The 19,777-nt window shown below is 34.1% G+C and overlaps 1 protein-coding gene and 3 non-coding genes across 4 annotated transcripts in view; 1 reads left to right on the forward strand and 3 right to left on the reverse strand.

The window, feature by feature from the left end:
* Window positions 1-19,777, forward strand: part of LOC121412980 (transient receptor potential cation channel subfamily A member 1 homolog) — a 32,567-nt gene that overhangs the window by 3,763 nt on the left and 9,027 nt on the right. The window contains exons 4-17 of the mRNA XM_041605744.1: window positions 4,701-4,850; window positions 5,443-5,652; window positions 8,336-8,429; window positions 10,524-10,740; window positions 11,264-11,441; window positions 11,965-12,059; window positions 12,642-12,788; window positions 13,454-13,565; window positions 14,305-14,441; window positions 16,167-16,276; window positions 16,719-16,850; window positions 17,266-17,399; window positions 18,540-18,700; window positions 19,455-19,626. Of these exons, the coding sequence (XP_041461678.1) occupies window positions 4,701-4,850; window positions 5,443-5,652; window positions 8,336-8,429; window positions 10,524-10,740; window positions 11,264-11,441; window positions 11,965-12,059; window positions 12,642-12,788; window positions 13,454-13,565; window positions 14,305-14,441; window positions 16,167-16,276; window positions 16,719-16,850; window positions 17,266-17,399; window positions 18,540-18,700; window positions 19,455-19,626 (2,049 nt within the window). The remainder of the gene's footprint in view (window positions 1-4,700; window positions 4,851-5,442; window positions 5,653-8,335; window positions 8,430-10,523; window positions 10,741-11,263; window positions 11,442-11,964; window positions 12,060-12,641; window positions 12,789-13,453; window positions 13,566-14,304; window positions 14,442-16,166; window positions 16,277-16,718; window positions 16,851-17,265; window positions 17,400-18,539; window positions 18,701-19,454; window positions 19,627-19,777) is intronic.
* TRNAD-GUC lies at window positions 6,792-6,863 on the reverse strand. Its single transcript has one exon. It is a non-coding gene; the product is annotated as a tRNA-Asp (tRNA).
* TRNAD-GUC lies at window positions 9,527-9,598 on the reverse strand. Its single transcript has one exon. It is a non-coding gene; the product is annotated as a tRNA-Asp (tRNA).
* TRNAD-GUC lies at window positions 15,379-15,450 on the reverse strand. Its single transcript has one exon. It is a non-coding gene; the product is annotated as a tRNA-Asp (tRNA).

Consider the following 19,777-nt stretch of genomic DNA (forward strand, 5'->3'; position numbering starts at 1 on the left):
AAAATGTCACACAAATTATAAAATTACTCCTAGACTTCCCTGGATATCGAAATCTCTTTTAAAGTGTATAAATAAAAAGAATAAATTGTACTACAAATACAAATCCGAATTTACAGATAGAACAAAACAAAAATATACTTCATATAAGAATGCTTTAACCAGAATTTTGCGTTTTGAAAAGAAGAAATATTTTACAAGTCGCTTAGAGTTGTATAAACGCGACATGCAGAATACCTGGAAAGTCCTCAAACAAGCTATGAATTTAACCAAAAACAAAAATGAAATTACTAAGATAAAAAGAGATAATGATGTAATCGATAATCCCAACCTAATTGCTAACCTGTTTAATACACATTTTTCCTTAATTGGTGAGAAGTTAGCACAAAAAATACCTACATCAAATAAATCTTTTAGAGATTTTTTAAATCCTCCAAATTCAAGCTCTATTTTCTTTGTTCCAACTCACAGGAATGAGGTAATGGATATTGTTTCTCATTTAAATAACAAAAAGAGTTCTGGTTTTGATAGTATCAACAATGTTATATTAAAGGGGATAATACCTTTTATTGTTGATCCACTCGTACATATATTTAATTTGTCTTTTTTAGATGGGATAGTGCCAAATACGATGAAGATAGCAAAGGTCATTCCATTGTTTTAAAAAGGCGACAATCAAGATGTGAACAATTATCGCCCTATATCTTTATTGTCATCCCTCTAAAAAGTTTTAGAAAAATTGATATATAAAAGAACAATTGCTTTTTAAAAGATCATGATATTTTTTGTGATAATCAATATGGGTTTAGAGCAAAACATAGTACAAATCATGCGTTATTATCACTTGTTGAAAAGGTAGCCCATGCTCTCGATTCATCTTCTCATATGGTTGGAATACTCCTGGACTTCTCCAAGGCCTTCGACACTATCAACCACAACATTTTACTTCATAAACTTTCACATTATGGTATACGTGGGAAGGCTTTGGAGTGGTTCAGGAGTTATCTTTCCAATAGAAAACAATATATTTTTCTGAATGGCTGTTCCTCTGAATTGCGGGATATTACTTGTGGTGTCCCTCAAGGGAGTTTGCTAGGCCCTCTATTGTTTATTATCTATATCAACGATTTTTATAGATCATCAGATATGGCATCTTTTATATTATTTGCTGACGATACAAACTTGTTTTTCTCTCATTCAAATCCAAACACCCTTGTTGAAATTGTGAATACTGAACTAAAAAACATTACTCAGTGGATTCGAGCAAATAGATTATCTCTAAATTTAGAAAAGACCAAATATATCCTTTTTAGTAATTCAATTGATGCCTTACCAGCTGATATAGTTTTTGATGACACTCCCTTAGAAAAGGTATTATATTCTAAGTTTCTTGGTGTAATAATTGACAATAAGCTTTCATGGAAGATTCATATCGATAATATTTCTAAAAAGATTTCACGCAACATAGGTATACTAAATAGACTAAAGATCCAACTTCCACCTTCTGCCTTACTAACATTATATTTTTCTCTAACATTACCGTATTTGAATTACGGCTTACTTGCTTGGGGCAACGCTCACCAAACTATCTTAGACAAACTTTTAATGTTGCAAAAAAGAGCGGTTAGAATTATTAATCAAGTAGATTTTCGTGCTCATACTGATCCACTTTTCTATGATAGTAGTATTCTGAAAGTAAAAGATTTATATCTGCTTCAATTAGGTCAATTTATGTTTAAGTATACTAACGATTTGTTGCCAAATTCTTTCGAGAATATGTTTTTAAGAAATCGCGCAATTCATTATTACCCAACGAGACGATCAGAAGAGTTTCATTTGCCTTTGCTTAGAACTCTCTTCGCTAAAAATACGTTTATATATGAAGGTCCAAACCTCTGGAATTCCTTTTCTGATTACTTAAAAAATTCTCCTTCTTTATATGTATTTAAAAAAAGATTGAAATTATCGTTACTCTTAAAATACAAAGATTAAGTTATTGTTCCTGCTACGCGCGCACCCATACATTATCTGTCCTGATTATCTGAATGATTTTGCATTATCACTCTTACTTTCTTTTATTGTTTATTCCATACGCGCAGTGTTACCTTATTAAAATATTTAAATTTTAAAATGTTTTATCTGATGCTATGACAATTTTGTTTCGACAGTAATTCTTCAGGGTATGAAATATTTAATTTTCGTTTAATTTTTGTGCTATAATTTTTTGTTCTTGTTATATGTTTGTGTTTTGTAATTTTGTCTGTCCTATATTCTATTTTACATGTCCGTCTTCGCAGGATTATAGTTACTATAGCATAATAATTGCTATTATAAATATTGTCACCGTTATCATTATTTATTTTTTTTCTCTTTTCTTACAAAATCAAGTATTTTTCAACCAACAAATTTGTTTTTATTTTTTTTTGTTAATGTTGTATAAATAAAAAATGTTATTTCACTGGGTCCTAAGCAATACAAGCTTTGCTTTTAATTTAGGTTCCCCCACTTTTGTTATCTTTTTTTGACAAATTATTGTTAATTTTTCGATTTTGTGTAACTATTTCTTGATTGATATGTATTATTGTCATATTTGATTTGTTATTGTAAACGAAAGTGGAAAAATAAATTCAAATCAAATCAAAAGAGAAAATCACAGGATAAGTTTGATTCGAGGTGAAGGTTAAAAAATGTGTAGTTCAGTTGAATATTTCCCTAAATACTCATTACAATTGGGATACTTATCTGATCAATTGAAGATTACCATCAAGGGACCTGCCATTATAAATCCTGGAGCAGTAAAATGTGACAACTTTGAATCAATTTCTGTATAATCTGTGTATTTTCAAGATTTTTAGAGACAAATAGGTATATTTTATTAACCAATATTCCTTACTTTATATCAAACAGTTTGGTTTAGCTCTGGCTATTATACCTATTTACATGGCGAAAAGGAAACCAAAACCCAAATAAGAGATCTTTCTTACTGGAAAAGTAAAATGAAATAAACAATTTAAAATGGGTTTCATTAAAACCAGTTATGACATATGAGTTATGGAAGTTTTGGTGTCTTTTAAGTAGAATTTATAGACCATATTAGTTTCACTTTGAAAGTAACAATATTGCTCTAACTCTGAGCTTTTTTACTCTTCAATAAAGATGATAGTTTACAAGATTCTATATCATTGCCGAATAATATATCTTCCAGGTAAATATTCCCCTAATATTTTTTTAAAGTTATTTTAATTCTTTTCGATCTACAGTTATGTTTGCTACTATTTTTTCTATAACACTTACTTATTATTTGCTGCTAATAATCTGCCTGATTTATTTCATGACTAATACCCATAATAATTAATAAATGATTCATTAATTCATTCATTCATTCATCATTACTTGAATTAATGAATCATTTATTAATGAATAATTAATAAATGATTCATTAATTCAAGTAAAACTAATCTCATGAAATTCAAATGAGAAATAAAAAATGCAAACTTTGAATGAATACTCTTTGGCTATAATCATGGTTAAATAGATTCTTTAATGACAGCTATTTAGAGTGGTTGCTCATACCAACTTTATTTAAAAAAAATAACTTTATAAAAAAAATTACCCAATATTGGGTAAAATGGGAACATGCATGTTTGTTGGGTAAAAAGATACCAAATATTATGTAAATTTTACGGAATGTTGCGTTGAAATTTACCTTTCAAGCGTGCAGTTTGCTCAATATTTGGGGCAAATTTTACCCAGCAAACATGCAAGTTTCCTTTCTATACCCAATGTTGGGTAAATTGTTACTCTCTGTTTTTAGAGTGTAATAGCCAGAGCGAAACCAAATTGTTATAAATCAAAGAATATCGGTTAATAAAGAATACTAATCTTTTATAGGGTCTCTAAAAATCTTGAAAATACACAGATTATACAAAAATTGATTTATAGGTGTCACAATGTTTATACTTTTTCAAGATTTATAATGGCAAGACCCTGGCTATCTTCAATTAATCAGAAAAGTATCCCATTTGCAACCAATGGTTATAGATTCTTTAATGACAGCTATTTAAAGGGGAAGTTCACCCTGAAGAAAACTTTGTTGTAAAAATAGCAGAAAAAATAGTAAAAAATATTGGTGAAGGTTTGAGGAAAATCCGTTAAAGAGTAAGAAAGTTATTAGAGTTCAAAATTTTGGATTTGTGACGTCATAAACGAGCAGCTGTCCCATGTGTTATGTAATATAAAATGTATGAATTTCAAATTTGGTATGGTTCCTGATGACTTAATTTTGTTTTCTTTTCATGATCGGGTGTGAAACGATTTGTCTATTGATATACAAAAGTTACAGTGAAAACCATGAAAACCATTGTCAATTTTCTGAGAAAATGACATTTATTTGATTTTTTACCATTCGCTATGTAGGGATGCTGCTCGCATATGACGTCACAAATCAAATAATTGAAATTCTAATAACTTTTTAATTATTTGATGAATTTTTCTCAAACCTTCGGCAATATTTTTTATTATTTTTTCTGCTATTTTTACAATAAACTTTTTGTCAGGGTGAACTTCCCCTTTAAGAGAGAGAGTGTGGTTACTCATATGTATATGTCATTTTGTATAATGATACCTCATGCATGTCATGTAATGTAATAATCAACTAACCTGTTATTCATAAGTATTAATGCAATTTACAATTACTTTTACAGGAATCAAGTGTGATTCTGTATCTTCTTACCCAAGATGTGGACGTGAATGCCCGCGACGCTTTCGGCCTGACTCCTCTCCACATCGCCGCTATGAGGGGAAATAAACCGGCCGTGTTTAATCTTCTCTCGGTTGATAACGTCAATATAAATGTAATTATTTCAAGATTATTAATGATTTTTTTATGAACTTTCGATTTCATTTATTATCAGTCTTACGAGACAGGATCGAGGTATATTGCTATTAATTTTGTCATTGTTGTGCAGCAAAAGAATACGAAAATTATAATAGGATCATAAATTTCCCATAGCTTCCCTCTTAAAAATACACGGATGCATTTTTTCTTTTAGAAGGAGAGATAGGTATGAAAATATATAAATATTGGTATTTAAATCATATATTAGCCGCGATTAATATGAATTCTTAAATATATTTTTTTATCTTCTCTTACTTCTTCATTTTACTCTTATTTTATCTTCTTTTTTTCTCTTGTTCTTTTTTCTTTCCTTTTCTTCTTTTTCTCTTCTTCTTCTTCTTCTTCTTCTAATTCTTCTTTTTCTTCTCCTACTTTTTCTCTTTCTTCTCCTTCTTTTTCGTTTTCTTCTTCTTTTTTCTGCTTCTTCTTCTCCTCCTTCTTCTTCTTTTAATTATTCTTTCTCTTCATCAATACGTTTTCTGCACTCTTCTCCCTCTCTCCCTCTTCCCCCTCTCTCACTCTTTCTATTTTAATCTATTATTATATAGGAGAAGGATAAACACGACATGACGCCCCTCCATGTAGCCTGTCTCCATGGTAACGATGACATTGTTGCTATGTTGGTAGGGGTGGGAGCAGAGATCCAGAGCCAGGACTCGACCTTCTCTTCCCCTCTCCACGCGGCCTGTCAAGGGGGTCATAAGAAGATTGTTCAAAGACTCCTTGATGTTTGTAAGAAAAAAGGCATTCTCCATACTGTAAGTGGATGAGCACTTCTACTTTTCCTGAATTCAAAGTAATAAAACAAAATATACACACATATATTTGTTTTCTAATCTGTTCGTCTTTTCTTTCTCTACTAAAAAGGGACCCGGATTCGCAGCTACTTACTTAACATACCCAAACGTTTTGGAAATGAATATTGCATGGACTATTATTTTAAAAATGATCATTCTGAGGTGTTTAATTATTGGGGAGGGGGTGGCCCGAACATGGACATGGTGGAGTAGCGTCTGCGCAGCGCTTGTAACCGAAAGGAAAAGGCGCTATATCAAAATTTTTTTATTGGATTGGATCATAATTTTTTTTTTATTTGATACCAAAATATGATCTGAATAGTTTACGAATAGATGAGTAAGAAGAATTTGAAAATGAAATGTCAAAATCAATTTGCGCAGAAAAATTAGTCGAGATCTGTTTAAGACTCTATACGACCTTGCGCAAGAAAGGGATTTTTCAGTAGCATATCTTTTGTATTCTTTGTCCCTAAATGAGAGTGTTTTTTATATCATGCGTAAGAATTTATTGGTTTTACTCCATAATGTGTGAACAATGAAAATGATTTGGTCTCGAATCAAAGAAAAGATTCCATTCTTGCGATTAATGATCGAAACATATCCAACTATTTATTATCTTACTCTAGTCTAAAGACGGGTTTCCTTTGTGTTGTGGGATGCACTGATATCATAACGATCGATTCGTCTCTTATATGCTTTCACACTGCACTTTTTGTCCTATATTGGTGGGGCTAAGGGGGGGGAGGTCTTAGCCCCACCAATTTCCCGGGGTTAAGCTTAGCCCACTTCGTTTTCACACTACATTTTAGCAAAAGTGGGCTCGCACATTAACTTCTTAAATTTTTGTAATTTGTTTTCATTAATGTTTCGATTATGCATATTTTTTTTTCTATTTATTCATTTCCTAGCATACATTTTGTGTATCATAATTGATTTGTATTGTTGATTAGTTTTTTTTCATTATTCATTTATGCCAATTTGATAATTGATTCGTAAAATTGCTTATGTTATGTTCTTACAAATAAAAGTATGGTGTACAATATATCTTCCCTCAAAAATTTAAACAAATAGGAAATAACATCAGAGACAAAAATATATATCTCCTTGGCGGGGAATCGAACCCCGGTCTTCCGCGTGACAGGCGGAGATACTTACCACTATACTACCAAGGAGGATGCGATATGACAAAGTGATTTAATGAACAAAATTGAATTGAGTTTGTTAGATGAAGAATTATACTCATCAACAAACAGATTCGTGGGTCAGAGTCGATAACACCCTTTTTTACAATTTCATCTACATAATATATATAGGGAATTGTTAAACAAAATAAGACGGAAAAGATAAGCTGTATCGTGCGATGCTTCAAAAATTGGAAGAAATCCTCATCATGCATCAAAGTCCTTTTAGAGTCCTGGTAAATGTTGCCCTGGACCCGTCGCTAGCTTCCCCGCCCTCAGTAGCGAAAATGCCTCATTTTTCATTGAATAAGTGTGCAGAATAATTGTGATTTTTTCTCTCTCACTTCGCTACTTCACAATTGAAAAAAAAAAACATAATACGTTATACTAAAAACTCAGCCCCCCCACCCTCCTAAATTCCTTTCCTGACTACGCCACTATATGCAACGAAAGTGTATTTCAACACAATTAAAACGTCACTTTTATCACTTCTAACTGTGGCAGGAATCCGTCTTTAGTTATATGGGGCCCGTTGCAGAAAGAGTTGCAATCGATCCCAACTCTAAAAATCATACGCAACTTGATTTTCAACCAATCAACAGCGCGCATTTTGGACGTGCGATTGATATTTTGACTTGCATTTAAACGCAACTCTTTCTGCAACGGGCCCCAGGGGGCATTGGCGGCGGAAGCCAAACAATTTAGGGGGGTCCACCAGAAATTTTGGGATGGACACAGGTAAAAAATTTGACAAGCAAAAAAAAAAACGGTTATCAATAAAAAAAAATTTAAGGGGATCGCCCCACCTCGAATTTAGGAGGGGACAGGCCCCCCGCTTCCGCCGCCTATGCCAGGGATCCGTTTCATGAAAGTTGTCTTTCTCCGACAGTCACCATAGCAACAATCAGAGGCCAGTGTTTCTTAGCCAATCAAAACCAAGGATTTCACTGAAATAGTCAGCACTGACGGTGTCAGTGACTTTCCGACAAAGTTTTACAGCCCCTGATCGACTGAGCTGGAATTTTAACAACTTCTGATTATGATCATTAATTTGTTCAATACGAATTCAACTCCGTAATTAAATAGCGGGATTCCAATTTAAAGCAGAATACAATAAAAACAAATTATTAGAAAACTGAAAACAAAACAAGGAAACAAGGACATAAACTGCAAACCATTTCCCGTTAGATATTACTCAAAACCAATTTTCAGAATAATTGCGCAACAGTTTATATCTAGTATTATGCAATGCAGCAATTTCTCAATTATTAGAAGGTTATCCCTTTTTATGATAATTTCCATGTTGATTTTGTTTTTAACAATAAGCCCAAATACAATCATGTACCTCTGAATTTGATTATTTCATTCAAAATCATGTCAAAATTACAAAACTAAAAAAAAAATCAGGAAAAAAACGTGGAAATAATTTTGTTTAAAAAACGAACACCATCTCTTTCTTTCAGATGTTGACATCGTCTGATTCTCAGAATTACACCCCTCTTCATTTGGTGGTCGAGGGAGGATTCTGCGACATCGTAGATCTCATACTCGCTTTCGGTGAGTTTCTTGTCCAATACAATTACCTATAATGTCAGTTTCATTGGCAAATTAAGTCAAGATATGGATGGACCTGATTTTATAATTTACATTGATGTTTAAAGGTCAAGTCCACCCCAGAATTTTTTAATTTGAATAAATTGAGAAATATCAAACAACTATTATGCTGAAAATTTTATCAAAATCAGATGTAAAATAAGAAAGTTATGACATTTTAAAGTTTCGCTTTTTTTCACAAAACAGTGATATGTAGGCAACTCAGTGACATGCAAATGAGAAAGTCTATGATGTCCCTCACTCACTATTTCTTTTTTTTTATTATTATTTGAATTATAAAATACTTCATAACCATAGTAGTATTTAAACAATGCTAACTGCACATGTTCAGCGAGGAATTAATCGTTGCTTCACACGACAACAAAGAGAAAATTTGAATATTTCATATAATAAGATACAAAAGAAATAGTGAGTGAGTGATGTCATCAGTCTCCTCACGTACCGAAAAGGATGGGAATATAACTGTTTTTGTGGAATTAAGCGAAATTTTGAAATGTCATAACTTTCTTATTTTGCATCCAATTTTGATGAATTTTTCATCGTTACGCTTGTTGGATTTTCTTCTTTTTATTCGAATCAACTTTTTGTTGGGGTGGACTTGTCCTTTAAGTAGGCTTTGGAGACTAGTTCATGTTCATACCTAGCTCATATAAAATAAATATGTGATATAACATACAGTGTGTGTAATACAACATTCCGTGGACAACACAGTGGATTTCTGTTTTGCCTTGTGATCTATTTTTCCCTGGCGCTTCAGGAAAAATACAACCCAAAATGCAAAATTTAAATTCGGCTATCCAAAGAGTATTTTATAACAGACCATTATCTTTCAATATCTGTATGTTATTCGTCATATTTTATTCGCAGGCTAACATAGCACTAATACATCGATAGTTTTACAAAAAGTATGATAATTAAAAAGAAATGATGTATGATTTTGATTAATATATAAGCCTCTCTTTACATTGTTTGAAAAGGGGGTACTTCCAGAAACCAAATCAGTAGGACTGCTATAAAAGAACTCATGTAAAAAAAATGACCTCCTTGGCGGGGAATCGAACCCCGGTCTTCCGCGTGACAGGCGGAGATACTCACCACTATACTACCAAGGAATGTTCGGACGAACCTGTGCGTTTTGTTGACTGGTTCGTTCAGAGGTCAAAGTCGACGTGGAGTACTGTGGTTAGCTGACGTCATTATAATTAATCGTGATTCATCGATGCACTGTACAGAATGTGTATCGATGTGATCAATGTGCATAGCGCCAGCTAACGAGCAGACATGAATTATCGTTCTTGTAATCCACCATGTCCACCACGATGCGTTTCGTTTTCGATTCCCACTTGAATATTTATTGCATGTGCATCTTTCTTCGTTCTTTAAAAAAAAAAAAAATTATTGGAATAAAGGGTTGCATGAACAAATTTAAGAAATATTCATAGTAAAACTATAAGATTTGTTTCATTAATTTTCAGTCAGACTATCTTTTTAAATGAATACTTTCATAAAAAAATAAATTAGATGCAGTTTTACCTATTTCACATTTATGCTTGAAAATTGATGAAATAAATGTTGAGAGCAGTTAAGTAGACACCATGATTTATATGTCTGAATATTGCGAATAGATCATAAATTATGGTAAACTGTGAAATAATCATATGATCACTGTGTTAATCTGAATAAGATTAAAAGCAGATGCATATTCTTTTAATGCATCGGAATGTGTGTTTTTTTCTTTAAAATAAACCATGAAAAGGTTCTTTTTTATTTTTTTAAATATAGGCTTTCCATGACGTTATCATACTTTGATACAACAAAATAATAATGCTGAACAGCCTATACATTTATACAATAAGTTTAAAATATAATATAGTAAGCATTCTCAATTAATTCGCTACATGATCTTGAAGTGCATTATATTAAACGGACATGTGGTTGGAAAATTTGTACAGAAGCAGAATGCTAACTTTGTATTCTGTTATTTTAACATAACTTTTAAAAATCATTATTATCAATTACATGTGATATAATTCATAGGAACCGATAATGATAGTCAGCTGGATCTGCTGAACTTAGAAGGGTCCAACCTGGACACGCCCCTCCACACGGCCTGTGCAGGGGGTCACCTCCACATCACAAAGCTATTGGTCGAGAGAGGCGCACTGGTAGAAAGCCTCAACTGGGACATGGCCACGCCCCTCCATCACGCATGCGCAAACAATCACTCCGAGGTGGTGAAGTACCTCATTGAAAAGTGAGTAGATGTAACATTCAATGAATCAAAGAATTCATTATCATATGTATTTCCTGCCATTTTATGCAATGATTTGTTCAAAATTATAATAATTATGTAAGCTCTATACCAATGCAACTTTTGGTTTTTTTTTAATCTTGTGTTGTTATTTTACCCCGCGGCTTTTATTTGAAGTTGATATATTCATTCTGTATGCAATATTATTTTCCCAATAAGGTTCAGATGAGATTAGTTCTTCTTTCAAAAATATTTTCAAACGTTATTATGCGATGATAATCGATCGGAAGCTCCACGCGTTACCATGTCAATATGTATTCTTTCACAAAAACACACTTTTTCAATATAAACTTGATTTACTATGAATTAGGAACTGTCTGAATTGATAAAGTTCTTTTAAGGGGTAGAAATAGTGAGGCAGCTATCTATACAAAAGGCGTTTGAATAGATGTAGAGTCTTGTCAAATATAATTGAATGCATCCCCTCTTCGTTTCTTTGCCAATTCTTTATTATACATTTTTTTAGAGGAGCCGATACGTCTGTACGGGACGAGCTCCATTTCACCCCGCTCCTTACGGCAGCTGATGGGGGTAATATTGAAACGCTCCGTGTTCTCCTGGAGGAGGGGGCGGAGACAGGAAACCTTGGAGAGCTGGAGCTCTTCCATTGGACAGTGACGGAGAATAAACCGGATGTACTTAAGGTAATAACAAGTCAACTATCTTCCTTAGAGAGTTTTGTGGGTGTAGATCATCACGGTGAACCACACATTGCTCAAATCATTCAATTTTTATACCATAAAAACTAAACATGCAAGAGGTTGTTTGGGCAAAATTGATAGAGATTGTTGGTCAATATTTTGACCAACTGATGATTAAAACATCAGTTTTAAAAATTTGTACCGAAAGTTGGTTAAAAGATTGAGTCTGCCAAACCTTACACAAATGAACTAATAACAGTTTGCCTAAGAAATATAGCGAACGAAATGCCAAACTTGATTTGAAGAGAATATGAGTGTTTTCCCCCTTTATTTCTTTTTTTCTCTCGTCATGGTGATTGGTTTATCATTTGAGTGTTTGTGGATTTTTGTTTGTATTTTAAGAGGCCTTTCCCTACTGAATGAAAACACGTTGGATTTAATCGGATTGAATGAGAAAATATTGTATTTGGTGGCAAATATACAAAAGTATCATCATCTACTTTTTTTTCTTCTTTAACTTTACTAGCTTCTATTAGCTCATCGCTCGGGGGTACATGTTATAGTAACAGATGACGAGATAGCTAAACTCATTCTACCAGCTGCTACAAGTGGATGTACAGGGTAAATATCATAATAACGGGATCGAAATTGTGCACACAAAAGAAAGGTTCAAATTTGTACCACAAATGCACAACTGCACAGTAAAAACGTTGTTAAACATTACAGTATAGTTGCTTACACAATTTAAACAAGTGTATAAAATCTTTTTTTATTCAATAATATTCGAACAAGGTTCTTTAAGCTGTTAAACAACTACTGTAAGGTTCATATATAGCGTTGTGTAACATTTTAAACAGCATACATCGGCACCCTTTTGTGTGTAATTTTGAACCATAAGTGGAAAAGTGCAAAAAAAAGTTTTTGTTAACACCCAAATCACTTGATAGCATTCAACCTGAAATGCGCATCTTTGCATATTTTGGGTGCATTATTAGCCTTTTTACTACATGTTGTAATTAATGTGAGAAATAGATTGATATGTAGATGGTACTAAAAGAACAGGGAGATTATTCTCCAGTCATTATGATATGCATCACCGCCGAATAATGTCACGTCTTATTTTCTCTACATTATGATTGTTTTGTTTATTTCACTTGCGTGAAACGGACATGAAATAATTCTATTTTAATAAACTATATTCAGGATTGTTTCTGAGCTCATTCGGTGGAAGAAGGAAACGATAAATCGAAAAGATGAATTGAATAACACACCCTTACACCTTGCCGCTGCATCAGGATACGATATGACCGTCCAAGAACTTGTCAAAGCTAAAGGAAACGTTCAGGCCAGGTAAATAGTTTAGTTTCTGTTTTTTTAGAATGAACCACCCCCAACAAAAATTCCACTGAACAACAACAACAAATAAATAAATAAATAAATAAGTAAATGAATGAATAAAAGAATTAAAAAATGATCAATAATTAATAAATGAATCAATAAATAGATTTTGAAATTAAATATATAAGTAAATAGATAGATAGATAGATAGATAGATAAATAAATAAATAAATACATCGATGAATGAATAAATAAATAAATACGTAAATGACTGAATAAAAGAATAAAAAATAATCAATTGATAAATAAATGAATAAATAAATTTTGAAAATAAATGTATAAGTAAATAGATAGATAGATAAATAAATAAATACATCGATGAATGAATAAATAAATATGTAAATAAAATGTCAATGAAACATCAGCTCAATTTCGAATCCAGTAGTTAAACTGCACTATGCACATTACCTATAACACTAAGCCCTCGGGATCAAGTTTTTTGTTTACTCTTAGCTGAATTTGAAACAAAGTATTTTAATCTCAAGATTGACTAAAAAATATTATTGAAGTACAAGTTCGACTGAAATTTTATATCCTTGACTTCTAAGTGTTAAGTATGACTAGAAATTTGATATTTAATTGAAACTTTACACATATTTTATTATAATTTGCAATAGAAACTCACATGGTCAGATGCCTCTTCACTTAGCTGCATCGAACGGGTGGAGCCGGACGGCAGAGGTGTTATTAAAGGCTAAGAGTACTGTAGATCCAGTTGATGGAAAGGGGGTATGGACATGAGAGTTAAAATCCTTAGAGCTGCATTTCCCCTCTTCTTTTACATTTTTCCACTTGGGCTTTCATTATCCAGTAATACCATATATACCCCACCCCACTGGCGGATAGTTGGGAGATGGGACCATGCCCCCCCCCCAAAAAAAAAAGTTCAACACCTAAGAGAAAAGGAAAAGAAGGGGAAAATGAAAGAAAATTGAAGAGGAAGGAGTGAGATGTGTTATTATATTCAAAATATTATGTCAAAATTTTTCATTTTAGGAAGGTCAAATTATTTTCTCGCTCGCTTCGCTCGGTCAGAACTTTTTTAAAGCTTTGCTGCAGACGCCATGTTGTGCCCCCTCAATTTGGGGGGCTAATTTTACGCCGTAGCAACGCGCCCTTTGTGAAAGCAGTGGAAAGTCAGCCTCCATTTAGTTAGTATGCTATCATTCAGGGGTCGGTTGCAGAAAGAGTAGCGATGAAACGCAACTTAATTTTCAACCAATCAAATCGCGCATGTAGGACTTCAATGCACTTGATTTTGATACTCTTTGTTCGACCGACCCCAGGGATGTATGCTCATCACTTAAAGACCTGCCTCAGTTGTAATAAGGTTTACTGCGCCAAGTTCGACTTGGAGATAAAATATCTAATATCCCAGAATCACCATAGTGTAAAAATTGGGTCAGTTGGTTGTGCGTCATTATATGAACCTGCATCACTGATTTATTCATTAATTTTCCATCTTTAGAACACACCTCTCCACCTCGCTGCCATTAATGGCCAACTAAAGATCATGAAGCTACTCTTCTCACGTGATGCTGACGTCACATTCAAAGACTGGGAGAGCATGAACTGTTTGGACCACGCCATCAAGCATGGTCATGAGTAAGTTCCTCGGAGAGTTTGTTAAAATTGATAATAAACGTATGATATAGATGTTTATCGTAGTATGATTCAAAATAGATGAACATTAGGAATTACGTAGAGATTGAAACAAATAAAAAACATGCAGGCAAAAGCTGAATGAAAGTCGTTTCAGCCAGCGTCTGAATCTATCTAAAAAGCAAATATTCCTTGGCGGTGATTCGAACCCCAGTCTTTCGCATGACAGGCAGAGATATACCTACCACTATAATGGCTAGTATACTTATAAGAAATTAGTTCTACGCCTGTTTTACTGGCAATGTTTCAAGTAGGCTTTTGCTTATTTTGGCTATTATTTTTCTAAACATTACTACACTTTAAACGATATTGCGAATTGTACACTATATCCACAAAAATTATAAATCATCCTTTGATATTGGAATCATAAAACATCTTTTATAAGAGAATACATTATTAAACATCATTTATGTTTCAAACATTTGTCGGTTCAGCGAAACAATGTACAATTCAAAATAAAAAGTTTTTCGGTTTAAACAAACAAAAAATCACGACGAAATGAAAGAATAATCAGTTTATTGATCTTCCCATCAGGGCGGATCCAGGATTTTCCAAAAGGGTGGGGGCACAGTTTTCCGAGGGAAAATTTGACCACCCCCAAAAAAGTTTTTTTAACCAAAAATTAAGAACATTGTGTCCCAGAAAAAAATTCAAGCAAAAAGGAAGGGTTTTCACTTTCAAAAGGGGGAGGGGGCACACTTCTGTTTGAACGGCATTTTTGCATAACAAATTTTAATTTTGTTTCTCAAAGGGGGAGCACGGGCTGACTCTGCCCCCCCCCCCTTCCTGGATCCGCCAGTGCCTCCCATGGACATTATTCACGCTCAGGCCGCCGGAGGCGACTTGCTCCATGTTGTAAGTGTAAGGAGAAAAAAAATAACTCCTTGGCGGGGAATCGAACCCCGGTCTTCCGCGTGACAGGCGGAGATACTTACCACTATACTACCAAGGATTTGTTGTTTGAAGGTTTTCCATTGTTCCGTAGTATGATGCCTGTCTGAATTTGCCTCCAAGATGACAAATTCATGTGTCCACTGTAAATGTGCAATTGAATTCAATAATTGATTCATAATGATATAAACTTAAATCTATACCATATACTGAATTTTATTTTTAACGATTGATATTTCGTGGGTATGTGCGTTTTAACAAGCCTTTTTATGGCTTTTTTGTGCATGCCCGATTTCCATTCATTATTTTGTTCATCTATATTTTTATAATCATGTGCCAACCATAATTTTATCATTACCACTATTTGTTTCAGTTATGTTTTGTTGATACCTTTGCTTTGTTTCATGTTATTTATTTTTTCTTTGTGTATATATACTTTTGTTCTCATTTTGTTCTTTTTAATGAATTTGGAAATAAATACTGAATTGAAAAAAAAAATTATAAAAGAAATAAAATAAAATAATTGTTTCGTTTCAAATATCGTCGTTATGCAAATTCATCTTTTTTTTTAAGAGATGAAAAAAAACAAGGGGGGCGGATTCAATCTGAAGGATCGAGTTACTAATAATTGTTTGGTTTTTTTAGACTGAATACACGTATCATAATTCATTTAATTTCTTTACCCTCGTCAGAGGGCCAGTTCACCCCCCCCCCACCCCTTCCTTCGCTTCACATCGGATAAGATATTTCATTTTTAAATCTTATTTTGATTCATAGAGCTGTGGCGATGCTGATTTTGAACCATGATCGGTGGTGGAAAGTTTTATGTTCCTCAAGAACAGAAGAATCCACAACGCCAATGAGAGAACTTATAAGGAAAATGCCAGGTAAATCAGATTTAAATTTATTTGTTGTTTAGTCATAATAATGCATATCGTTTTTGGAGTGTTGCATTCCTATATCTAATATATTTGGTACAAATTATTTTTGTTATCTATTCTAATATCTTTTTCTTTCGTGTGATCACTCGATGAAAAGTTTACACTGCATGAAAATCTCTTAATGAAGTTATGTAGGGCAAGCCTACAAAAAGCTTTCAGTGTTGTAGGGGGAAAAGAAATTAAATACCGGTACCAGTATTTTATGTATATCATGTATATAGAATCGTAGCAGAAGTAGTAAATGGTACAAGATGATGACTTTATGAATTAAAACAAAACAATTTTAATCTTTTTTATCATAGAATTTCGAGAAGATTGTTTAGCTTTATAATGTGTCAACACAGCTTTATAATGTGTCAACACAGCTTAACGAATTATTCGTTTATAGGTGTTGCGGAGAAAGTACTTGATAAATGCGTAACCGTGGTCAAGGACCAGCGCGCATCTGGCTATGAGGAGATCGAATTCAACTACGAACTCATCGACGATGCGTTTGCAGAATGGATGCATCAACCAATTGGTATGCGCTTGCCTAATTACTTACTCAAATTATTAATAACATCTTTTGAGAATTATGATAATATCGTTTCATTGTTTAATTCATTCTTTGAGGCGATATGATAACTGTTAATTGGCGCGGTAGTACTTTCTTAAAAACGCGCCTCTCTGTCTCTTAACCCAACAACCCCCCCCCCCCCCATCTGTCTCCCTCTTTGTCTTTTATTCTTTTGTTTTCCTCTCTCTTTCTTTTCTCTCACCATCTTAACTATTTTCCCCCTTTCTCACATTTCCTCCCCTCTCACGTTGTATCTTCTCCAATTCTCTTCCTCTTTCGTTTTACGGGTCGTTCTAATGATGACATGATCAGAGCTAGTGATTATAAATGGCCAGCTAATTTTTCATAATGATATGTCTTTCACCTTAATCATGTTTAGCACAATCTGATTCACCGAGCCCCATCCAGAACAAACCTAAACCCTTCTCAAACGACGGTGTTCTCAGTCACGGTGCTGTGCCGTACACCAAACACTCAAACACCTTGACAGACAATCATCCATTACTTATCATGGTAAGTTAACACCTTGTTTCCATAGAAAAATATAAACACCAATTATCAATTTCATTATTCAAAAGAACAATGCTTTGACACTATACTCCAACAAACAGAAGTGTTAACAATCGGCAATCATCTTTACGTTGTTAATTTATTATGATAACCGACGATCTATCGAGGGGGTTTCAGACTCGCCTCCACTCACTACACGGATGCGCGTCCGGGGTAGAGGGAATTAGTCGCCCATTGTTATTTTCAAGTAGTGAAATTCGGACGAGAAAAAAAAGAAAGAAAGAAAAAGATAAGCGAAAGAAATGATCTAATTGACAAGAATGGCGTGTTTGGATCGGCTTTGAAATACCCTTACAATTCAACTGATTAAAAAATACATAATCTTCAGGTACACCCACCCCTCATTAAAATAGCAAGCGCCGCCCTTCACCCCCTGACTGCAACAATCCACCCATTACAAAATAAAGCTCAGTTAATTCAAACTTGCTTACTTAACTCCCATACATCAAAATCTTGATCAAAATTTTTCATAATATCATTTGTATCAATGAATATTTGAAAACTGTTGGTTTATTACAATTTGATTTGTGTTCCTTTTGTTCAGAACACATGCACTGAAACTATTTCTCATTTGTTTTGGGAATGCCCCGTCACTCGTCGGTTTTTAGTTGGTTTTGAAATACATTCTTAAAAGTGCAATTGAGCTATCTTTAATGATTTTGTATCTGGCATACCAGTCGGAAATTCTTTTAATTTTCATATTTTATATGCTAAATATTACATATTTTCTGCTCGATGTTTTAAAGGTTATTTATCATTTTCCTCATTTCAAAAGAAATTAGAATGCCAACATGAGTTAGGACGCATTATGAATATACAAGATTATTGCAGATATTGACAGATCCAGGCACGTCGAATTCATTTAAATTTCTGTTTTTCTATAATAGTCATGTATGATATATTTGTTATACATTACATGCATACTGCATTTGATTATATGATTTGTGGAGAAAAGATGAATAAAGTCTTTCTTTGAAAAGAAAAGAAAAATCTTGATCATTACACCGAAACTAAATCACCATCACCAATCATTCATTAACATGATTTTTAACCCTGCAACCCCCCCCCCCCCCCCTCAACCAGGTATCTTCCCAGCGGGAGAAGCTGCTTGCCCATCCCCTGGTATCCAGTCTCCTTGATCATAAATGGAGGACGGTTGGTAGGAAGCTTTACTCCGTCTCGCTCGCTCTTTACATGCTCTTTCTCACCGCTCTCACGGGTTACATTGTCGTCACGCCTCCCAGGTAAGGATGCTGTTGCCATGGAAACTCATTTCATGGAACGGATGGGTCTAGTAGTGAGTACTGAAGATAGAATTGAATTGAATTAAAAGTAACGTGATGTTTTGGTGAAGATGGGAAAATGAAATGGACAAAGAAAAGACAAACTAGGTTGACATTGATCCCGTCCATCTTGTCTTTTTTGACTGCAAATTATCATTTTAATCACTTTCATTTTGAAGTTCTGCCAGGTGTGTCTTAGATATTCTTGTTTGTTTTAATCGTTGCAACATTCTATAATTCCTACATAATAATTATAAGCAGTGATGTTTCGATATGATCCTTTTGGGACTCGTTTTCTTTTGTTCGTATATTTTTTTTTACTTCTTTGCTCGTTTTGTGTCTCCTCTCCCATTCTGTCATTTTCTTTTTCGCGATCTTACTTCGTCTGTCTGCATCACGTTTATCTTCGCCCCCTCTCCTCCTCTATCCCCTCCATCCTCCCATTCTCACTCCCCTTTCTCCCCTCACCCGCCCCTTCCCTCTACATCCCTCTCTCACCCGCTCTCTCCGTATCGCCCTTCCCTCTCTCTTTCCTCTCCCCCTTTCCGCCCCCTCCCCTCCATCACTCTCTCCCCCACTCTCTCCGTATCGCCCTTCCCTCCTTTCCTCTTCCCCCTATCCGCCCCCTCCCCTCCATCACTCTCTCCCCGCTCACTCCGTATCGCTCTTCCCCCACCCTCTTTCCTCTGCATGCCTCCTCTCTATCTCTCTCTAGATACTACATCAAGAACGCCACAGTGACGGAGAATGGCGAGAGTTATGTGGAATGGTACGTGGATGGAGAACAACAGTGGACCCGCGGATTTAGTCAATTGACTCTGTTTCTCTTCGGTGAGATCGGGCCATGGATTATCCTAGGATTATCAGGGATTAATCTCCTCAGAGAAGTAAGAATATTGATTAATGTATTAGAAGAATATCATTATTCATAATGGTGTCCTGATTGATACGGAAATTAAGAAATATTATTCTGTGGCAATTTTGTAATAGTATTCCCCTTTGATTTACAGTTGTCAGCATATAAATTACTATTTTTAA

The sequence above is a fragment of the Lytechinus variegatus genome, chromosome 4 (genome assembly GCF_018143015.1).
Source record: "Lytechinus variegatus isolate NC3 chromosome 4, Lvar_3.0, whole genome shotgun sequence".
NCBI classification, from domain to species: domain Eukaryota; kingdom Metazoa; phylum Echinodermata; class Echinoidea; order Temnopleuroida; family Toxopneustidae; genus Lytechinus; species Lytechinus variegatus.